General features: G+C 40.6%; 1 protein-coding gene across 1 annotated transcript in view; it reads left to right on the top strand.

Annotated features, from left to right (window-relative positions):
- Positions 1-379: 379 nt before the first annotated feature.
- The window catches only part of LOC114573320 (DNA (cytosine-5)-methyltransferase 3A-like), a 57,062-nt gene continuing 34,228 nt past the window's right edge, over positions 380-23,213 (top strand). The window contains 3 exon segments of the mRNA XM_028605452.1: positions 380-524; positions 4,782-5,007; positions 15,338-15,445. Of these exon segments, the coding sequence (XP_028461253.1) occupies positions 4,939-5,007; positions 15,338-15,445 (177 nt within the window). The 5' untranslated portion in view covers positions 380-524; positions 4,782-4,938.

Below are 23,213 nucleotides of genomic sequence, written 5' to 3' on the forward strand. Positions count from 1 at the left end.
ATGGTATAAAACCTTATTTACCGACTCACCAGGTTCTCATAATGACGTCACTAAACCTGCTCTGAAATACTTAAGCTGAACTTGTTTGAAAGGTAGATTTAAGTTGTTTATTTCATGGAAATAGATATATTTTAGCTATAGCTAGTTTAAAGTCTGCATACTTCTGCACCTGTCTTCACGTGCTTTAAGTGTGTGCCTGCACGTGTGAGCGTGCGCGTGCGGAGTCTATGCTGTAGACTTTAGGACCCGGCAGAAACTTTCTCTCCGGTGCGGCAGCCTCTGCGGCTCGTGAGAGAGAGAGAGAGAGAGAGAGAGAGAGAGCGAGCAGGCCGGTTGGTGAGAGAGAGAGAGACTAGAGAGAAGCAGGCGGGGGAGCGCGAGCCAGCAGCGGAGAGAGAAGACCCGGTAGAGCGCGAGAAGGGAGAGAGAGAGAGAGAGAGTGAGAGAGCGAGATCGAGGGTGAACGAGAGGAGAGAGAGCGCGACGACCGTCACGGTCCGTGTGCCTGAGGGACGGACGACACGGTAAATATAAACATTACATTTTGGCTCGTGAACGCACACCGGCAGCCGTTAAGTTGAGCTACAGTCATCTCCTAAAGTCATCGCTTTGCGCGCTACGGAGCCAAACCGTTGGTTCCGTTTTAGCAGATGATGTGCGCGTGAAGACAAGCGGTTCGTGCACGGGGCGAGTGAACTTGGTGAGTTCTTTTGTACGGTGTGAGGAAAATCACGGCAACCCACACCCGTTATGTAACGGGTGTGGGTTGTCCGGTGGATCGTACCCCCCCTCCCACCTCCCGGCTCCCCCGACACCAGGAGGTAACGTTAAACCGGAGCGCACCGTCCTCTTCTCCCAGCAGATGCAGCCAGACACATCAGCGCGCGGAACCGTCGCCTCCGCGGAGAGCGAGCGAGCGGGCGGGCACGCGCCTGCAAAGGTGAACGAGTGCATTCGGTCTGAAACGCGCCCCCGTGTGTGTTTTTCACCTGACCCAGTAAAGCTTATCGGCGCTACACACTCAGACACGTGTATCTCACCGGCTGCCCGCCCCGCACACATCCCCACCGGGATTATACGCCGTTTATGAGAGGCCGTACGGTAAAGGCCGCGTGAGGTCGCTCCCAATATTAATTGTCATAAAGCTCGGCTCTGTCAAGATAGCAGGGAAACTACGACACTTCCGGCGTAGACTTTAAAAATAAAAGTCTCGTTTTACAATGCGTTAAACGCAAATGTCTTTTCCGATCCTGTTAAGATATGTGGAGTGTGATCACAGTGGTGTTGTAGAAGTGATTAATCAGTGGTACGGGCCGGCATGCCATACCATAGATCTGTGTAGCTGCAACTGGACGTTATTAGCGTCACAATTTCCCATAGTCCAAGGTGACACCTTCAAATGTCTTACCCAAGGTGTTCAGTTTACTGTCACAGAGGACAAAAAAAAAACAGGAAGCATTTATACCGAACCAGTGATTCATGGATGTTTATATATATATATATATATATATATATATATATATATAAATATATATATATATATATATATATATATATATTACCAAACCAAATAGTTGCCTGTTAATTTTCTGTCTATCAGATAATCCATCAATTGGTTAACTGTTTCAGCTCTTATATGTTCTGATCTCTTTTTTTGAGTTAATTTAACTCATGTCTTCTGTATTTTTTCCTGTGAATTTTGGGGCTTTAGCAACATGTGTGGAGTTTAAATTCAATCAACAAAATGTAACACTTGGTTGGTATTGTTTTTGCTGATCCATTAGTTTCAGCCTTAAATGTTCTTTTTTTGGGGGGCTTTCCCCTTTATTGTATAGTGACAGTGGATAGACAGGAAAGGGGGAGAGAGATGGGGATGACACGCAGCAAAGGGCATCAGGTCGGATTCAAACCCGCGCCACTGCAGCACTCAGCCAACATGGGGGTGAATGCTCTTACTGGGTGAGCTAGAGGCCGCCCCAAATGTCACCACTTTTAGACCCGTAAATAAAAAATAAAGGATTCAGTGTTTCCCAATTAGAATTGTATTCCTGGCAGTGTGGATAATGTTTTGAAACAGTCTTGGGGACATACATCTTTCAGGAAACATAGCTGAATAAATCAACCATGACAAATCTCTATAATCAAAGATTATAGAGACTTAATTGTTGTTGTCAGGTCTACATTTTCTGAGGGTTAGGAAATGACGTGTTGGAGGAATTGAACTCACAACCTTAGACAACCTGACCATTTTTAAAATCCTGGTTACAGCCCTAATGGGAAGCTTGAAAAATTTTAAAAGCCTTTAAAAATGTGTCACTCTGTAGAACAACACCTGTATGTGTGTAATGATCGCATAATTAGAATATGATTGCCTTTTAGTTCAGAAATAACATCTCTTAAGCAATAATACCCAGCTCTGCTTTATTGATCTCTGAGGACACAGCAGTACAGAAGACAGGATTAGAGGAAAGGAAACCGATAAAGAGCTATTTAAATAAAATAAAAAAATAAGACAACGGAAATTATATATTTGATGCTTTTATTGTGTAGACAAATAACCGACTTCCCGTTCTTATCACTGCCTGACTCTCATTACCTTGACATATCTCTGAAGGTTTTTTCTCTGCGCAACCATTTCTCCTCCCACCAATACAGGCTTCTGTTTGGGCCTTTGACTATGGTCTAATTTAAACCTCTGCTGCATGTAGACTGAAACAATTAAAATCAGTGTGTATAGACAGGCTAGGAGTAAGAGGTGTGCGGGTGACCTAAATGCGCAGAACTTGGAGTCGTTGGTTGGCCTGGAGCCTGGAGCTCATGCAGGGAGCCCCTGAGGGTGTGGGGTGGATACTGTACACCCATTTCTGCAAAGTTTCCACTGGTAACCCTGGCCGGCTGCCTGTTGTCTTAACAGTATGCTGATGTAAGGCCATAGCTTGAGGAGTGACATACTGTACAGTACATCCTGAGGAAAGCCAGACCAATTGGCTGCACTCACACTGTGCTCAAATCCAAATCACTACTGAGATACAATTTTCTTGATTGTGATCAGTATCTGAACAAATCACACTCCTGAAGTGACTCGCAAAAAATACAGACCTGATACGCAAAAACTTCACATCCGACATGCTCATGCAGAAGTAAATACGTTTAATCCAGGCTTTATGGCATTATTTATATCAGCTGAGCTATGGCCAAGGAAAAATAGTCAAATCAGTTTTATTTATTTATTATATTATATTATAGCCCAAAATCACAACTCTAAAGAAAAAGTGGGTGACAAGTGTCCATTAAAATCTTATAACAGAACATATCAAACAAAGTTCTGGTTAACAGTTTAACCACTGATCCAAATCAGTGCATGATTTAAATGATTTTACCTAAGAATCACTGTGTTGAAATGAGTTTGTGGAAATTGAATTAGTTGCAAATTTGCAGTTTGCACATTTTTACCTGATCTTGAGGGAAATGTGTCGAAATCAAATATTAATACATTTATTGTTTCAAGTGATGTAATACTTACGTGGTGTCTATTCCTGTGTAATGCTAAGTGACTCACAACAAACCTGTGACAGAAGAGTATTTTACAATAGGGGTACCTTGGTTTTATGGGATATAAAGAATCTGCAGTGTGTTCTGTCCCTAATGGTACTTATTAGTAACACAATACTTACATAAAGCAAAGAAAGTGGGAGGAACAGGCCCCACAGCTAAATTTGCCCAGGGCCCCCCGAGTGGCGCAATCCGGCCCTCCATAGTTATAGTACTTTTCCTTGATGCTGCATTACCAGATAGTAACACCCACTAAATAGACGACAAACTAACTTTTGTGAGCATTTGCACACAGGTGATATAGAAAATAACAGACGAGAATTGTTGCGGTAACCTTGTCTGTTATTTTGGTATATCAGAACACCTTATTGTGTATTTTTGCTTGCTGGTCACAAGCTTTAAATATATGTAAGCTTTTTTAATGTCAGATCTACCGGTATTCAGTGAGTAACCAATTTAAGTGGTAATCAATGAGCACAGGGGAAGATATACGCAAACAACAAGCAGGTGTTACATAGATAGGTGTGTGGACCCTGGTAGTCTTAAAACACACCCAGGGAACTTTGTTGCATGCCATCCCCCTCTCTCTCCCCATGTTCCCTATCTGTCTCTACTATCTGCAAGCAAAAATGACCAAAAAGTTGCAGCCCTATAGACTATGAATTGGGGTATGTACATTGCCCAAACAATCAGATACAGTGTGATTAATAGATTTAGGACTAAGTGGCCCAAATCAAGATAAAAAATGTCAGCTTCAATGTGATTTTTCCCTGTTTATACTGTCATTAAAAACTGATATGTGTCCTGTTTGAGGGAAAATAATTAGATTTTGGTCACGTTTACTACCTGCAGTTTGAACGCAGCCATTTTGTCTAATGAAACAGGACAGTTTTATCCAGCAACATCAATCAAACAGTGACAGCCATGTTGAAAGCTGCCCTGTTTCCAGAAAATTCCTTTTAGGACACCTGTTGGTGTGTGTGTGCGTGTGTGTGTGCGTGTCTGTGTGCGTGTGTGTGTGTGTAAAGTTGGTAGAGACACCTTTACCTTTACAGCCTTAACCTCAGGGCTGTGTGGGTTGGTGGGAGGATGAGCAAGAGGTGGATAGAGTGAGGAAGAGTGAAAAAAGATACACACATACTGACAATAATACTTGACAAATTTCCTCTTACGATATCCCCACTCATGCCATGCTGTGTGTGTGTTTGTCTTTTCTCCTTCTTCTTTAGGAGAGGGGGAGGACTGAGTCAGCGAGTGATCGTCAGACAGACAGACAGACAGATAGACAGACAGATTGACAGATTGAATGAAGCTGCACCTGGTGCTTCTGAGGGCCTTTCCCATGTTTTGATTTGCTTCATTTTTTACATTTTAAAGCTCCCAGCCATGCCGTCCAACAGTCCTGCAGCCGCTGAACCGCCCGAGACACCAGAGAACGACATCACCAATGATGTGGTGAGAGAGAGAGATTGTTGTTAATATACAGTGGGAAGTAATGTATTACTGCTACTCCAGCTATTCCATTAATGCTTCGAGCACAAGTACTATTACAACTACTAATGTTATGGGGAAAAGTCCTTTACTTGATTGAAACTAGCTTTACCACAATGGGAAAATACCCCGGTAGCCATAAAAGTCCTGCAATCAAAATTTTTATGAAATATTACAAAGTATGGAGTCAGGTTTGTGCCAAAACAATGCTGTATCTTCAAATGAAAGCTTTCACAAAATGGAAACGATAAATGTCGCAGCAGGAGACAAATGACTCGTTAGTAAAAATATATGTGAGGATTTATCTAGGGGCATGAATGTATTTGTGTATTTCTGACCATATATCAACTACATGTATTGCGCAATATTTGTTGTATGTATTGAGTTTATCTGTTTCTTTGACATGAAAATGTACAGAAAGTATCTGCCTATCCAAAACAAAAAAGTACAATTTAAAAGTTTAATAATTCATCTTTTCAAGAATTAAAGACCTATTGATTTGTTCTTAAATAAACAAATAATTAATTCATTTACAACTCCTTTTTGAAATGTATCAGTTTGTTTGATAAGTGAATATAGATTTATTAGAATTAAACAATGGTAATGTGTATAATTAGCCCAGTGGCCCTTTCCAAACTCTATAAAAGGTATCAAGCTCATTATGATGATTGGTTCCTTTCCGCGTTACTGATGCCTTAACTTACCCTATAAGCAGTGTTTCAGTGTCGTACAGTCAGTGCAGTTGGCACAAACCAATTATGATACTGATGAGTTATTTAAATTGTGGCACTCCATCAATTTTACGGAGGTCATTATGCAGTTACTACAGCTGTCTGAGAAATGTTTTCGCATAAACCAAGAATACTTCCCTCCGTACGTAGTGTTGTAAATGGAAGTATAACTACATATAAAGTGGAATTACTTCAGTACTAGTACTGAAAATATGCACTTAATTAAATACACCTATGACTCTTACCCCCACGTCACTACCATTACTCCGTTATTATTGCTGCTTCTATTATTAGACTTATTAAATTACCACTACAGGTATTTTTGTAGGCACAGATATTATTACAACCACCAGCACTTTTACTACAGCTATCATTACCACTACCACTACTACTTTAGCTCGCAGTTGAGAGCTTATTTTAGCCAAATTACACAGAAAATCTGGCAGGTAACACTGTGTGTGCGTCTGTAATAATTTAACTTACAGTTATTCATTTACATTGACTTTAGGCCTTTCTGCATTCCACACACTCACCCGACCACATGCAGGTGAGACGAGTACAGGGTTTCGACTCTAAAAGTCTTACACAAATGAGCGCACACACAGTTAGTCAGACATACACAAAATGAAAAATGGCTCCTTTCATTTGCGCCCCCAGAGCCCAGGGCAGCCCTCGTAAATCTGTGAGAAGTTTGAAGTTCATTCTATAGTGCCGCTATATAAAGAACCGTCTTACTCACTTACTTCCCCATTCACACACTGGCAAAGAGCCAACGAGTAGGTTTCCCTTATAGAGTGTTTTTACTATAGAGTTTGTTGTGCTTTTTAACTTCCTGAGACTTAAACCTAAACTCTTAAAGACAAAAAAAAAAAAAAAGTCTGGAGAGAAGCCCGAGGGAGTCTCAGAGTTTGAGGACAGAGAGGAAGACATGGCAGGAGATAGAGAGAGAGAGAATATAGAGGTATGTGAGGTTTGACTTGAGTTTTAATCCATTGCACATGACAGAAGCTACTGTTTAAAATGCTAAAGATAGAAAGACATTTATGTGATGATGTTCAGAACCTGTAGTTCGGTCGACGGTCGAATGAAAAAGTTTGGGCACCCCTGACAATTTCCATGATTTTCATTTATAAATAATTAGGTGTTTGGATCAGCAATTTCATTTCCATCTATCACATAACTGATGGACACAGTAATATTGCAGTAGTGAAATTATGTTTATTGGATGAACAGAAAATGTGCAATATGCATCAAAACAAAATTAAACCGGTGCATAAATTTGGGCAAACAGAAAAATCATTTAAATATTTAGTAGAGCCTCCTTTTGCAAAAATAACAGTCTCTAGATGCTTCCTATAGCCTCTAATGAGAGCATGGACATCCCGCTTCAAATCATCCCACAGATTTTCAATGATTTTCAGGTCTGGGGACTGGGATGGCCATTCCAGGACATTGTACTTTTTCCTCTGCATAAATGCCAGAGTAGATTCTGAGCAGCGTTTTGGGTCGTTGTCTTGCTGAAATATCCAGCTCTGGCGTAACTTCAACTTTGTGACTGATTCTTCAACGTTATCCTCAAGAATCTGCTGATATTGAGGGGAATCCATGCAACCCTCAACTTTAACAAGATTCCCAGTACCGTTACTGGCCACACAGCCCCACAGCAGGATGGAACCTCCACCAAATGTTACTGTGGGTAGTTACTGTGTTTTTCTTGGAACGCTGTGTTCTTTTGCCGCCATGCATAACGCCCCTTGTTATGACCAAATAACTCAATCTTTGTTCCATCAGTCCACAGCACCGTATTCCAAAATGAAGCTGGCTTGTCCAAATGTGCGTTTGCATACCTCAAGAGACTCTTTTTTTGGCGTGTGTGCAGAAAAGGCTTCTTCTGCATCACTGTCCCGTACAGCTTGTACAGATGTTGTAGGTCTTTGGAGGTGGTCTGTGGGCTGTTTTTCACCGTTATCATCCTTCGCCTTTGCCTCTCCAATATTTTACTTGGCTTGCCACTTCTGGCCTTAACAAGGACGGTGCCTGTGGTCTTCCATTTCCTCACTATGTTCCTCACAGTGGACACTGACAGCTTACATCTCTGCGATAGCTTTTTGTAGCCTTCCACAGCCTAGACCACACGGTTGAACAATCTTTGGTTTGAGTTCATTTGAGAGTTGTTTTGTTGCGACTCTTCAGAGGAGAGTCAAAGAGAACAATTGGAATTGGCCACCTTAAATACCTTTTCTCATGAACCTGTCTATGAAGTTCAAGGCTTAATGAGCTCACCAAACCAATTGTGTGTTCCAATTAATCAGTGCTTAGTAGTTACAGGTATTTAAATCAACAAAATGACAAGGGTGCCCACATTTTTGCATAGCCAATTTTTCACATCTGATTTAATTTCATACAACTTAATATTGCTACACTAAAAATCTTTGTCTGGAAAATACCCCAGTACTCTGCTTTTATTAGAAAATGAATGGCATGCCACTGTGATCATTTTCTGTGACAACAGAGTAAATTATTATGCAGCCTCAGAGGGGTGCCTTAACTTTTTCATACCACTGTATATCACCTTTTGTAGACCTGAGTAGACGGTATATGCTCCAAACCACAAAGGCACTTTGAAGATGTGCTGGGGGGGATCTGTAAAAGCAGCACTCGGTATTCTGACCGTGAGGGCGGTGTTGTTTATTCCATCTCTTAAGCCCAAGAAGGCGTAGTTGTGGCTATATAGTTAGCAGATATGGAACGGTACACAGAAGTCACGGTTCGGTTCAAACGTCACGGTTCGGTTCGGTACAGTGGAGGGAAAAGCAAAACAAAAATGCAGAAGGCAGTTTTTTGTTTTATTGTGCATGTCTCAGGCTGTACCACCTACAGTAGTGTCAGACAGTCTCTCCCCTGAGCGCCTGAAGTGTAAACAGTAAACAATAAGTACCCCACATCATCTCCAGACTCCATCTGTAACTTGTAAACAAAATAAGACAATCAGCTATAAAACCGAAAATGCAGCATCTCTTGTTTATAAAAGTGCAAATTACATAGAATAATAACACACAATAATAACAACAACAAAATTCTACTTAGGCGAGACCCCCCCAGTATTCTTGCTGTTAAGAGCGACAGGAATACCTTTGCCCAGTGGCCACGGAGGGCTTCTCAGCTATCTCATACAGCGCCTGTAGAACTGATGCTTTCATGTCCCACTCAGGCAGTACAGCGAGGGGTCACCGTGAGACAGCTCTCCGTAGCACGAGAACCAGGAGAGGTTTTTTAGTCTCGTTCCAGTGATTGGCACATCTGGACGATGGCGTCGGGTATGCGTTAGCGTCGGATATAGCATATCCACCACTCTCTCGCCTGTACTACTGTAACTGACTGTACTACTGACTGTACTACTGTAACTGACTGTACTACTGACTGTACTACTGACTGTGCTACTGTAACTGACTGTACTACTGACTGTACTACTGACTGTACTACTGTAACTGACTGTACTACTGACTGTACTACTGACTGTACTACTGTAACTGACTGTACTACTGACTGTACTACTGTAACTGACTGTACTACTAACTGTACTACTGACTGTACTACTGTAACTGACTGTACTACTGACTGTACTACTGTAACTGACTGTACTACTGTAACTGACTGTACTACTAACTGTACTACTGACTGTACTACTGTAACTGACTGTACTACTGACTGTACTACTGTAACTGACTGTACTACTGTAACTGACTGTACTACTAACTGTACTACTGACTGTACTATTGTAACTGACTGTACTACTGACTGTACTACTGTAACTGACTGTACTACTGACTGTACTACTGTAACTGACTGTACTACTAACTGTACTACTGACTGTACTACTGACTGTACTATTGTAACTGACTGTACTACTGACTGTACTACTGACTGTACTACTGTAACTGACTGTTCTACTGACTGTACTACTGACTGTACTACTGTAACTGACTGTACTACTGACTGTACTACTGACTGTACTACTGTAACTGACTGTACTACTGTAACTGACTGTACTACTAACTGTACTACTGACTGTACTACTGTAACTGACTGTACTACTAACTGTACTACTGACTGTACTACTGTAACTGACTGTACTTCTAACTGTACTACTGACTGTACTACTGTAACTGACTACTACTGACTGTACTACTGACTGTACTACTGTAACTGACTGTACTACTGTAACTGACTGTACTACTGACTGTACTACTGACTGTACTACTGTAACTGACTGAGAAACCGAGGTTTTCCCAAACTTGCGATCTTAAAGAGGCCGGCTGGTCCTCTAACTCAGTGTTTCTCAATTGGGAGTACGTGTACCCCTAGTGGTACTTTGGAGGACAGCAGGGGGTACGTGTACCCCTAGTGGTACTTTGGAGGACAGCAGGGGGTACGTGTACCCCTAGTGGTACTTTGGAGGACTGCAGGGGGTACGTGTACCCCTAGTGGTACTTTGGAGGACAGCAGGGGGTACGTGTACCCCTAGTGGTACTTTGGAGGACTGCAGGGGGTACGTGTACCCCTAGTGGTACTTTGGAGGACAGCAGGGGGTACGTGTACCCCTAGTGGTACTTTGGAGGACTGCAGGGGGTACGTGTACCCCTAGTGGTACTTTGGAGGACAGCAGGGGGTACGTGTACCCCTAGTGGTACTTTGGAGGACTGCAGGGGGTACGTGTACCCCTAGTGGTACTTTGGAGGACAGCAGGGGGTACGTGTACCCCTAGTGGTACTTTGGAGGACAGCAGGGGGTACGTGTACCCCTAGGGTTATTTTGGAGGACAGCAGGGGGTACGTGAGTTAACTAAATGTTTAATAGTTACGAGGCTGTTGTCCAGAACATTGTTCTTCTTTATGTAGACTTTTTATATCCTACCAAAAATGTGACATTTGTGTCTCCTTCTTCGGACCTATTCTTGCCTTCCTTCCTTTTACTTTTTACAAGTTTCTCGCTTTTTTCCAAGTTATGTCACGTCCTTCCGTCCTTCCTTCTTTCTACCATCTTTTTCCAAGGTTTTGTCTTTTTTTCTCATCAGCATTTAAATGTTTTCCAGGTCCAAGGCTGTTGTTTAGTAAATCTGTGTTGTTCCTCTTTATATAGACTTTTTTTTCTACCAAAAATGATAAGCGCTGGTCCCCCCTGACTTGGCTTAAAGAAACAATTCAAAAGGGGTACATTATTGAAAAAAGTTTGAGAACCACCGTTGTTCTCAAAGTACAACACAACAACACAATAAAGTAAAATCAACATGAAAAATGAGATCAGCAAAGTGTCCTAAGACACAAAAGAAGGACACACATGACAGCACAGACAACACAACATCCCAAGAATTAACTGTAATTATTCAAGTGCTAAGTGCGCTGTGCTGGTGTATTTATAGGCTAGGCTACTCGCCGTAGTGCTGCTAGCTCTGACTCACTCACTGGACCGTCGACATGTAGGCGGAGCTCGGGAGCTTCAGAGTTAAGGGGGGGGCTACAGATTATGTGTCCCTAAAGAAACGCGTCTCTAACAGTAGTTCCGCATTACATTAATTAATTTGCACACAAGTTTTATGTATTTTTATACCGTGTATTCTCCGTGTTAATTCATGTACCGTACCGTTTCGGTTCAATACGAATACATTAACCGTTCCACCCCTAATTGTTAGACTTGCTCAACGGATGTACATTGCTGGGATAAAGCCTGACATTCGGTACGTCTCTTCAGAGCCGGATGTCCCTCCCCTCTCGCTATCTCCGCTATCGTGACATAGCGCCACCCAGGAAGGGTGTGATTGGCTTTTAACGACAGAATTGCGTAAAAGTTACATCTGATGTGTTTAAATGTCGCAAATCTAGATCTAGAACAAATAGAAGTGTAGTATTTGTTCTGTTGACAGCGTTGTTGACTAACAAGGTGGGTGATAGATTCAAAGTGAAATACAGGAAGAAAGCAGAAGAGGAGGGAGAGAGAGGAAACAGGAGAGAGAGGAGAGAGAGGAGAGAGAGGAGAGAGAGAGAGAGAGAGAGAGAGGAGGATGTAGGGATGGGGAGAAAAGAAAGAGGACAAGCTGTCTGCTGCTGATGGGATCCTCATCTGCCCGCCTGGTTTGCAGTCTGGTTGCTTAGCAACTGCAGTGGCCTAAAATAACCTTCCGGGAGACAGAAATAGACCGAAGATATACAGACAGATTGGCCAGTTTGTGTGTTGACATCTTTTTTTAAAAGGGATTTGTTTTTATAGCTCTGTCGGTTTATTTTTGACTTCATTATACTTCTTGTTGGTACTTCCAGTCCAGGGTTGAGTCCACGTGTGTGTAGTTAAATGTGTGTGTAGTTAAATGTGTGTGTAGTTAAATGTGTGTGTAGTTAAATGTGTGTGTGTGAGACACACAGGCATATGGACAGCACACTAGGCAGACAAGGCGCAGGGCCATTACCTCGTCCTAGGCTGGTTGCTATGCTGATCGTCAGGGAAGTGACATCAGAATGTTTAGTCAGCACGGCGGCCCCGCCAGAGACAGTTGCTAAGCAATTTCTGCACCTTAGCAACCACTCTATTGTCACAGCAACAGAGGGTCCAGCAGAAGAAAGAGACAGAAAGGGAGGAAGACATTAATGGAAACACACTGCAGCGTACAGAGTCAGGTCATACTGAAAAGAGAGTCAGGAAACCGAGCGGATATTCCTTTTTAAACTAAACTCGACAGACTTTCCTGTACACACAACAAAGGAGTGCATCAGTGTACTGTACACAACAGTGTTCTTACAAAACAACAATATAACACACGTAGTGATGCAGATAGGAAAGTTGCCGTTGATATAAAACAAGTGGAAGCAGCTCTCAGTTTGAATGCTTACAGTCTGAAGTACAGGAGGACGATATGAACGCATCACACAGTATCACAGTTTTCCGATGTGCTGCCTCCCATTCGATTTAATCCTGCATGGATCAACTTGCCTCTGGTATCCTAACCAGGCTTTGAACAAGTTGGGCAAATGAACATTTAAAGCTGCCTTGTTCACTTCAGCACTACAAGAGTCTAATGGTCTCTTGACATCTATTTAATTTCTGCCTGAGGCAGCAAATCACAAAAAAACGGCAGCTCAAATATGAATAAAAAGGCCTTTAATTAAAATCATGACTCCTATCTTAAATACAGTACTCTTAAAGAAACAGGCATTTCACATGATGAATGTTTTGACATCTCAACTTAAGATGCATCGGGTGTTGCTTATTTTATTTAGAGCTTTCAAATGTCCTCTTGGGTCCAATAAAAAGTTTGCACAGACCCGAGACTCTCAGCAACTCAAATCTTGCCTAGAGGCCATGTAAAAATTGAAAGTGAGAGAATTAGTGGATCTACCCAGATATTACTATTGTGTTGTAGAGAGTAGTTCCACAGCTCTGGGTAGAAAGACTGTCTAATCTGATTGTGAATGATATGATATTTTGGTACCTTGTGATTTGTTTATGCGGGGAGTCTCTACTCAGAAATCTCCTCCTCTCAAGCCTCTTATCTCTATATTGGCTCTTTTTGCGTGCATTAATAAGCTTATCGTTATGTCAATGACACAAGAAGCACCAACCATCATCAAGCAAAAGTAGTTTGATATGATATAACAAAATTAAAGGTAAAGACGGAAAGACATGTGGGCAAATGTTATCTTAGCTACTATAATCTCTTCAGGTGAACTTTCTGGTTTTAACTTTGCCTTTGAGCCACTAAAGCCGGCTACACGCTGGCTGCGTGGCGTGAGCGTGGCGTTTCTGTTGCGTGGCGGCTGCGTGGATTTTTCTGTCTTTAGCCTACACACCAGAAACTGTGTGTGTGTCTGACGCGGCGCTGCTGCTGCTAGCCTTGTCTGTACACATGTATGTTTCCCGTTGATAAAATGAAATACCATGTTAAACATAAAAATATGATTTGATTACAGCAAAGGCAACGTCGGCAGTCTTGACAGCAAAATAGACTCCAGAATATTTCGTTCTGTATTGGCAGGTGCAATATTAGAAAATAGATTTTCTTTTTTTTATTGCATTTATATCAAAACCTCGAGACTTTCAAACATCAACATGTCATTTATTAATATGTATTAGTGTCTAAACGACATATAAACATCTTTTTCCTGTTCTATTTTGCCTGGAAACGCTTCCAACACGCTTGTGTGTCGCGTGAAAAATAGGCGTCGGTTCTATTTCTAGCGTGCACGCGTTTTCAGCGTGGCTCGAGCGGCGCCTGAGACGTGCGTGTCACGCAAGCAGTGTAAGCTCTGACCTGTTACCATGGGAGCCGAAATAAAAACCGACACGCTCACGCCATGCAGCCAGTGTGTAGCCGGCCTAACTGATTCTAGTCGACACTATTTTTATTTTATACTATATCACTGTAAAACACGCTGCTGCTATTCTACAACTTTGCTATACCATACCACTTTGTCTCTGCTGTAACCAGAGCAAAGGAACCAACTGCTGAGATGAATTCATTTAGCTTCACTTAAGGAATCAATATCAGGCAGTGTAGGAAAAAGATATAATGTTATCAAGGTTTCCACCGGACCTCAAATAATGATCTAAATTTAATGTCTTACTTTTTATCTTCTAGGAGTTTTTGTGCTGCGTCTCCGCGCTTAGATCAGTCCAGAGCAGATCTACAAGTAGACCATGTTTTCTGTGTGTTTTAATAAACCTAGCTGGGTTAAATGGCTGCAAACATATAATTTGCTGGTTTTGTCTTTTGTATTTCACCCATTTATAGCTTGAGAACTGCTTTGTTCAATCCGAACTCGGCTAGGTTTGGAGAAGATTTAAATTGGTCTTCAATTAAGCATATTCTAGTAAAAAAGGTCATACAAAGTGTGACATTAGGCTTCATAAAAACTGCAGATACCAGTGTTTTCCCCTAAATTTGTGAAAGAACGTATTTCGCGGGGGGTTTCCGCGTCCTTCCTTAAGAAAATGTTAGGTTTTAAAAAAAAATTCCCCATACATTTTGTGCCTCTTTGTGGGTTTTTGTGTCTCTTGGTAGTCGTGTTGTGTTTCTTTTTGGTCATTTTAGTTTTCTTTGGGTCTCTGTGGTCATTTGGCGTCTCTTATAGTCGGTTTGTGTTCCTTTGTGGTAGTTTTGCATCTCATTTTCACATAATTATTATTACCATATCTGTGTTTAGAACGTTGGAAAATCTAGAGCAGATCATAAACACTCAAAAAGCTTAAAGACGAAACTTAAAGCTAAAGAAGTCCAACTACAATCATTAGATCTGAGAAAAGTCAGTTACATTCATTCGGCTCGGGGGCTGCCCAAAACGGCTCGGGTGCTGCACCTAAACCATATAATGGCAGAGATAAACCCTGGATGCTAGTTATTGTGTGCTACCTTTTATTCATTTTATCCTGTTTTCTAGTCACTGCCCTGCAGTGTTTCTTAACCACATTCCCTGAATCATTGTTGCTTTAATTCCGCCTCACTGCTGACATTAGTCATTTTCATACAGTCATTCGATTGATTCAGTGTTTGATGTTGCCTCTCTGTTATTGTCCAGAATGACGATGGAGCAGACCATGACAGCCAAGAGGAAGGGACACCAGCGAGCCCCCGCACCAAGCGCAGAGTGGGTCGTCCTGGCAGGAAACGCAAACAGCTGCTTCCTGTGAGTACTGTAATTATAGGCTGTCGTTGGCCTTTTATACTCCACGCTGCTGCAGAGTGATTGATTACCTTTTCACCTGTACAACATCGCTCAGTCTAGCCTGAAAAGATATGTTAATGTTTGGAGGAACACTTTGCTTCATATTTATGCATTCACACCTGCGAGCTGCTGAGTGGCAGTTAGCTGACCGTTTTCTAATAACACACGAACCCGAGGACACACTTACTGCATTAACAAGTGTCACATTTGAGTGTGATTGTCAGATAATGTGACAGAGCACTTGCCTTCTCACAGCAGCTTTTGGTTTGGTTTTTCTTCTGCTTTTCTTCTGCTTTGTGTCTTAAGAGGAAGTATTTCCCTCCACATTGACTAGAATAGAATAGAATACAATAGAATATACTCTCCCTCAACATGTGAGCTTCCTTTTGCTCATCATTTTGTCATAATTTTCACTTGTCAGTCTGGCTCCATCACCCACATTTGCCACGTACTTGCTGTTTCTACTTTGCTTAAAGTTGAAATTAAAGAAAAACTATGATTTATTAGAACTAATGTCCTTAAGTTAGTTTGTTATGAAAGCATTGTGCTCACCAAACTAATGGCTAAGTTTGCAGAATGTGGCAACAGCATTAAAAATAAGTCTGTTTTTTTTTAATGCTGTTAAAAAAAAACAGACTTCGTGGTTTAACTTTGACCTACCATACTTGCTAAAGTTGTGCGCCCTCATGGTTTTCCTGTACATTGAGGGATTATTAGCAATGTGGTAGCTAATATGGCAAACTATTTTCTGTACCTATATATATATATATTTATGTATACTACCTGTATGATTGTCTTATCTCCCATCTTTGTTGTTACATTTTAAAACAAACTACATATAAACAAGATCACTACAGACACAAGTTAATCAGTTCTGTATTTATATACCAGTCACAAATAACTTTTTATATAGACACAACAAACCCAACTTGATCTAACTCAACATTCATTCAAGGAACCATTTAAAATAGCATGTTGGAAAGAAAGATAGTTCATGTAGCTCAATGTCTCACTGTCAAGTTGCTCACTCTCTGTGTAGAGAGAGCTTTCATGGATCACTAGTCACCAATCTTTTCTAACAATAACCAGCATCGATCTCAGGTATATAAACTACAGAGTGGCAATGATGGGCCGAAGGTGAAGTTCATACCATGATTTTTCTACTTTGGAAATATGTGTGTTTTATGAGCAAATGTTTTTTCTGCTGAGAAAGTAGTGAACTGAGTACTGTTACTTTTAAACAAGGTGTAAGTGTTACTTCCTGTGTGTTAGTTTGACTTCTGGGGGTTTGAACTGGCAACCTTCCAATCACCTTTAAGCCAGCAGTAATAAGCTGAGAGTGAGCTGCATTATTTCTGTAATGACACCAGACTTCCGGTCTGTGGCAGCCCCTCTCCTCCATGTTTCTCGCTCCATTCATCCTCTTATCGCTCACTGTGTGTGTGTGTGTGTGTGTGTGTGTGTGTGTGTGTGTGTGTGTGTGTGTGTGTGTGTGTGTGTGTGTGTGTGTGTGTGTGTGCGTGTATTTGTGGTGACTGAACTCTGTGGTCGAATCAGAAAGTCAATATTGCTGATCAAACAACTCCATACAGAAAGGAATACCGAGTAAACTACTGTGAGAGAGTGTGTGTGTGTGTGTGTGTGTGTGTGTGTGTGTGTGTGTGTGTGTGTGTGTGTGTGTGTGTGTGTGTGTGTGTGTGTGTGCGTGTGCGTGTGCGTGCGTGCGTGTGTGTGTGTTCATTCATGTGTGCAGGAGAGCAGGTCTGATCATGCTTTGATGTCTGAGCTCTGACAAGCCAGGCAGGATTAATGTGGGTCCTGTCACACACATACACACACACACACACAACCACATGCACACATACACATGTACACACACAACACACATAAGAGTAGTAGTAGAAGTTCTAATAGTAGTAGTAGTATTGATAGTAGTATAATAGTAGTTGTAATAACATATTATAGTACTTGTAGTAATATTAACATTTATAGTATGGCAGTATTATTACATCTAGTAGTTGTGGAACATACTTATAACAGGAGCCTCCTGCACAATGAACATTATGTTAACCATTAAAGCACGCGCACGCACACCCACCCACGCACGCGCGCACACACACACACACACACACACACACACACACACACACACACACACACACACACACACACACACAGTGAAGTGTATCCAGGAATAGAGCCATTGTGTGGAGCTAAGGGTGGAACTGTCTATGACATTAACTATAGAAAGCAGAGAGGAAGGGAGCCTCACTTTCTTTAAACTTCACTTACTCATTCACCTCCATCACAAGTAAATAAACACACACACACACACACACACACACACACACACACACACACATTTCCACAAAAATAGGCTACTTGCTACATGTGTAGGCACATATCACTACAGTAATGATGATACTTTCATGGATAAGTGGATTAGCTTCATGGTCCTTCACTAATTCAAGCTTCCATCCTTTTTCCTTTCACGCTCTTTGCTTCTTATGTTTTCTGGCAGCTGTTTAGTTTTTTTGCTCACTCACAAGACTATAAGTAAGGTGTCGGTCACTTCCTCTTTCTTCTTTCCTTCCTCCCTCGTTCTTTTTTTTTTTTTTTTTTTTTTTTGCCACCAGAAGCCATGTGTGGAGCAGCTGGTGTGTTTTTTGTGCATGTGTGTGTGTGTGTGTGTTGCACTTGTGGCTTTTGTTTAAACATTTCAGAATAGTATAAAGTACAGTAGGACTAAAGAGATATTTCCAAACATTTATGTAATACTTTTACATGAAAATCCCCTAACAACCATAGTCAGTTGTGATGTCAAGTAATGACACTTTTTACCCTAAAAACTAGTTTATATCCAGACTAAAGCTAAACTATAATTACTATAACTGTAATGTGAAACCCAAGATCTTAGGCATGACCAGAGCTTTCGATTTGATCTTGGCATTTATGCAGCTTAGGCTGGTTTCTTTTGGTGTTTTCCGTTTTGTTGCCTCTAACCACAAAGGTCACAGAGACATGCTGGAAATTGTGGTTGTGTTTGCAGAGTTCCACAAAAAGCGTCATGACTTCCAGGTCGTACATAAAAATCTAACTTTGAAGTTCTGTATTAATTATAATGTCCTCTGGTGTTACTAACCACACGTATTAAACAAAACCTTTAACAAATGATGTAAACTCAGGTTCTTGAGGAAGTCGGATTACTGCAAACAATGTAAACACATTTAATTAAATCATCGCCGTAATTCACAGTCTTTTAATGAAAATGAAATCTACTATAAAAGTAGTAAAACATGTTGGTTTCTAAATTGAGTGTCTGAGTGTGTCAGCAGACATTAAAATCGGTTTATTGCAGCTCCCAGGTCCTAATTGGACACTTAATTAGTGCTTTAATTTAAGGCAGGTGCGCTCAAAAGTAGTTGACAGTGCTGTTTGTAAAGAAAATGTTTTCTGCGAAAGCTGACTAATGAGAGTCATTGTGATTGTTTCCAATTGATGCATTAGTCAAACATTTCCTACTTATACTTATTCCTCATTTATATGTTTATTGTGTACATGTAAATAATATATAGCTACTCAACCAGCAATTCTCAAATGCTGTATATGGTGTTAAAAAAGTATATATATATTTCTTTGTTTTGTTCTTTTTTTCACACAGCTACATTGGGCTGTGGGGAATTATTATTATTATTATTGTTTATGACATTTTAAAGACAAAACTATTAATTGAGAACATAATCAATAATTAAAATAATGGTTAGTTTCAGCCCCAAAGATACAGCTGCCAGTAAAACACTAGACAGTTCAACAGCACCACAAACTGCAGCCTCCAGAATTACCATACTGTTGAATCAACATCAGAACTGAACTTATATATATATATATATATAAGTTCAGTTCTGATGTTGATATATATATATATATATATATATATATATAAGTTCAGTTCTGATGTTGATATATATATATATATATATATATATATAACCATTATTAAGGTACTGTAGGATTTTTTGCAGTGTTGTATTCAACCGGCTACACATGATCCGCGTAGAAACTGCGAGGTATGGTGTAGAGCAGGTATACGTCATCATTGCTTCTGGAATTGGTTGCGCCTGGAAAGGTCAGCAGCAACAAGGTCAAAGTTGAAATAATTTGAACTTTGAGCGCAGCGCACGGCAGCAATTCCGAGCGACACCAAGGGTAGCCCTTCCTCTGAGTTGTCTCCACCGCTTTCCCCATCAGAAAACAAAGGCACAGAAAACACAAAGCGGTTTTATCATGTGATAAATGGCAACTTGAGTCTGCATTAGTTTTAGCTAGGTGTACCTAATGAACTGCTGGAGTGTAGTTGAGTTGAGATGAGATGAGGTGAGTGCATGACATCTGTCCCACTTCCCTTTTTTACTCTTTGAAGATAATCAAACCTCTGTAGACAAAACAAGGAAATGGTGAAAAAATTATATTTAGCAATCTTTAGGTTCTGTATATGCTTAATAATCTTGTTTGTAATTTTGTATTACTGTTTAGGTAAGGTTGCTGGCTTTATCTTTATTTGCTTTTGAGAAATAACTTTAAAGGTCCTTTGACATGGTGCTCTTTGGATGCTTTTATATAGACCTTAGTGGTCCCCTAATACTGTATCCGAAGTCTCTTTTATATAGACCTTAGTGGTCCCCTAATACTGTATCTGAAGTCTCTTTTATATAGACCTTAGTGGTCCCCTAATACTGTATCTGAAGTCTCTTTTATATAGACCTTAGTGGTCCCCTAATACTGTATCTGAAGTCTCTTTTATATAGACCTTAGTTGTCCCCTAATACTGTATCTGAAGTCTCTTTTATATAGACCTTAGTGGTCCCCTAATACTGTATCTGAAGTCTCTTTTATATAGACCTTAGTGGTCCCCTAATACTATATCTGAAGTCTCTTTTATATAGACCTTAGTGGTCCCCTAATACTGTATCTGAAGTCTCTTTTATATAGACCTTAGTGGTCCCCTAATACTGTATCTGAAGTCTCTTTTATATAGACCTTAGTGGTCCCCTAATACTGTATCTGAAGTCTCTTTTATATAGACCTTAGTGATCCCCTAATACTGTATCTGAAGTCTCTTTTATATAGACCTTAGTGGTCCCCTAATACTGTATCTGAAGTCTCTTTTATATAGACCTTAGTGATCCCCTAATACTGTATCTGAAGTCTCTTTTATATAGACCTTAGTGGTCCCCTAATACTGTATCTGAAGTCTCTTTTATATAGACCTTAGTGGTCCCCTAATACTGTATCTGAAGTCTCTTTTTATATAGTGATCCCCTAATACTGTGGTCCTTTTATATAGACCTTAGTGGTCCCCTAATACTGTATCTGAAGTCTCTTTCCTAAAATTCAGCCTTGGTGCAGAATTGCAGCCACTAGAGCCAGTCCCACAATGAGCTTTCCTTAGGATGTACCATTTCTGTGTCTGTAGCTATTGAGGAGGAGAGAGGGGGGGCAAGGTGGAGGGTGGGCTGGTGTAGCCATGACCAACTGCCATGCTTTACTCGTTTGCAAGCCGTGATGCCTCTCTCTTTCTCATGGATGGGCCAAATTCTCTGGGCGGGTAAAGCAGAGAAAGGGGAGGTAACCTTGCTCCTTATGACGACATATAGAGAAGATCTAAGCTTTAATTTTCTCAAAGGCAGAGCAGGATACCCAGGGCTTGGTTTACACCTATCGCCATTTCTAGCCACTTGGGGACCATAGGCAGGCTGGGGGAATTCATATTAATGTTAAAAAACCTCATAAAGTGACATTTTCATGCTATGGGACCTTTAATTTTAGATAGCTTAAAAGCTCTATAATCTAGCAAATAGGAGTAGCTACTTCGGCCAACATGGCCACAGCAGCTATCCCTAGTAATACAAGTGTTAGCTAGAATAACTGAAGCAAACAAAGGATAAGATAAGAAGTATTGAGCCTGAAGGTGAAGAGCCCAATAAAAATGATGCAGAAGTTAACATTCCTCTAGAGGCTGTTGTATTTTTTTGTGTGACTGACATTGATGTAAAGCAGGGCACGGTTCTAGCTAAGACGTGTTCAGTTTAGACAGCATGTCACGTCCAAAACGTAATCTGGACGAGATTCATGGCTACTGTGCTGTGAACTACTAATAATAACTAATAAAAAACAAACATATGTGTTACCCCCATCAGTCACACTGATATACAGCTATAATACATTTTGGCCTATCGTGAATTTATTTGCTCTTTTAAGTCAAATTGACTGCTTATTTGATTATTTTTGGTGCACTATTGTTTTATTGTTTGCTACAACCTGTTCTCTCTTCAGCCTCCCCTAGGGTATCATCAAAGTTTTCATCCAACCTAAAAACTACGCTTGGTTGGATTGCTATACTGTGCACACAGCTTAGGTTTGAGTCAGTAGAGTCAGGTACTTTCCACGCTGTCTGTCATTCAAGATCAAGGTTAGATGCTGAGAAAAGAGGAAGTGCTTGAGTTGTTTGAAAAGATGAAAGACAACATAACCCACCAGTGTGCATGCAGGAGGTACTGTCTGTGTATGTGTGCGAGTTTAACTCTTAATTACGTCAACTGTCAAATGCAGTCTGCACCTGAAAATGTCTTACAGTTTGATGTGTCAAATTCTCTTAATACAACTTTGAAGCTGCATTAAGCAATATCTTTTATAGTCACACTAAATCAAAGGACTCTGTAATGTGAATCAACACTGTAGTCTGCCGCCTGCAGCCGCATCCAGGTCATAGTTTTGCTTCACCGGCCTAAATGAAACCCAACAAATGCACCTGCTCGCACAAAAGGAAGTATACAACCAGCTCAAAAAAGCCAGTTGTACACTTCCTGTTTAGCGCAAAATGGCGGGAGAGGCGAAGTGGCTGAAGAACGTCGAACATATAGCAATCCAAAGACATCCAGATATTTTTCTCAGGAGCTGAATTGAATTTACATTCAACATGTGGCCAAAAAGATGACTGCAAGTCCAGATTCCTCTGTTTCTGCTGAATGTGTAAGTAGTCAGTTGTTTGCTTAAAAGTTAGCTGTAGGAGCTGATAACGTGTCAGCCTTTTTGCCTCATAATGTAATGGTAAAACATTGCTTAATGCAGCTTTAATTTCATTTTGGGGTTAAAACGATACATGTTAAGACCATTTGTTCACATCAAGGGCACACGATGGTATTGCATGTGCACAAGATAGACACTGGTACTGGTGCACGCATTTTAATTTAATGTTAAAGAACTTTCCATCTTGGTTAAATCATACCGTTATTTTTGATTGTTTTATGCGCACAGTTTTAAAATTCATGTGAGCTAATTTATTGCAGCAATTAGGTGTCAGCAATTAATATTTTTCAAAGCTGCTGGTTGATTTTTACATAGCAAGTTTTACACTGATTTCAACAACTTGACTTAAGTGGTTGAATTTAGTTGACCGCTTTGATTTATTTAGTTTGAATGTGTTGTGTATTTTATGTTTCCTGCAATTTATTGAGATTAATGGATGACATGCTATAAACGGAAATATCTTTTGTATCTTTCCAATTAAGTCATTTCACTTTTGTTTCAGCAGTTCATTTCTCAGTGTGTTGTCCCAACGTCAAGTGAACACATGCAGCTTCTCTACTAATAATTTGAACATTTAAACATGCTTACACAGTTAAAACACACTTTCAATGAGAGAGTTGATAGAGATTTAGTACTAATCTTG

Source organism: Perca flavescens, chromosome 18 (genome assembly GCF_004354835.1).
Source record: "Perca flavescens isolate YP-PL-M2 chromosome 18, PFLA_1.0, whole genome shotgun sequence".
Lineage (NCBI taxonomy): Eukaryota > Metazoa > Chordata > Actinopteri > Perciformes > Percidae > Perca > Perca flavescens.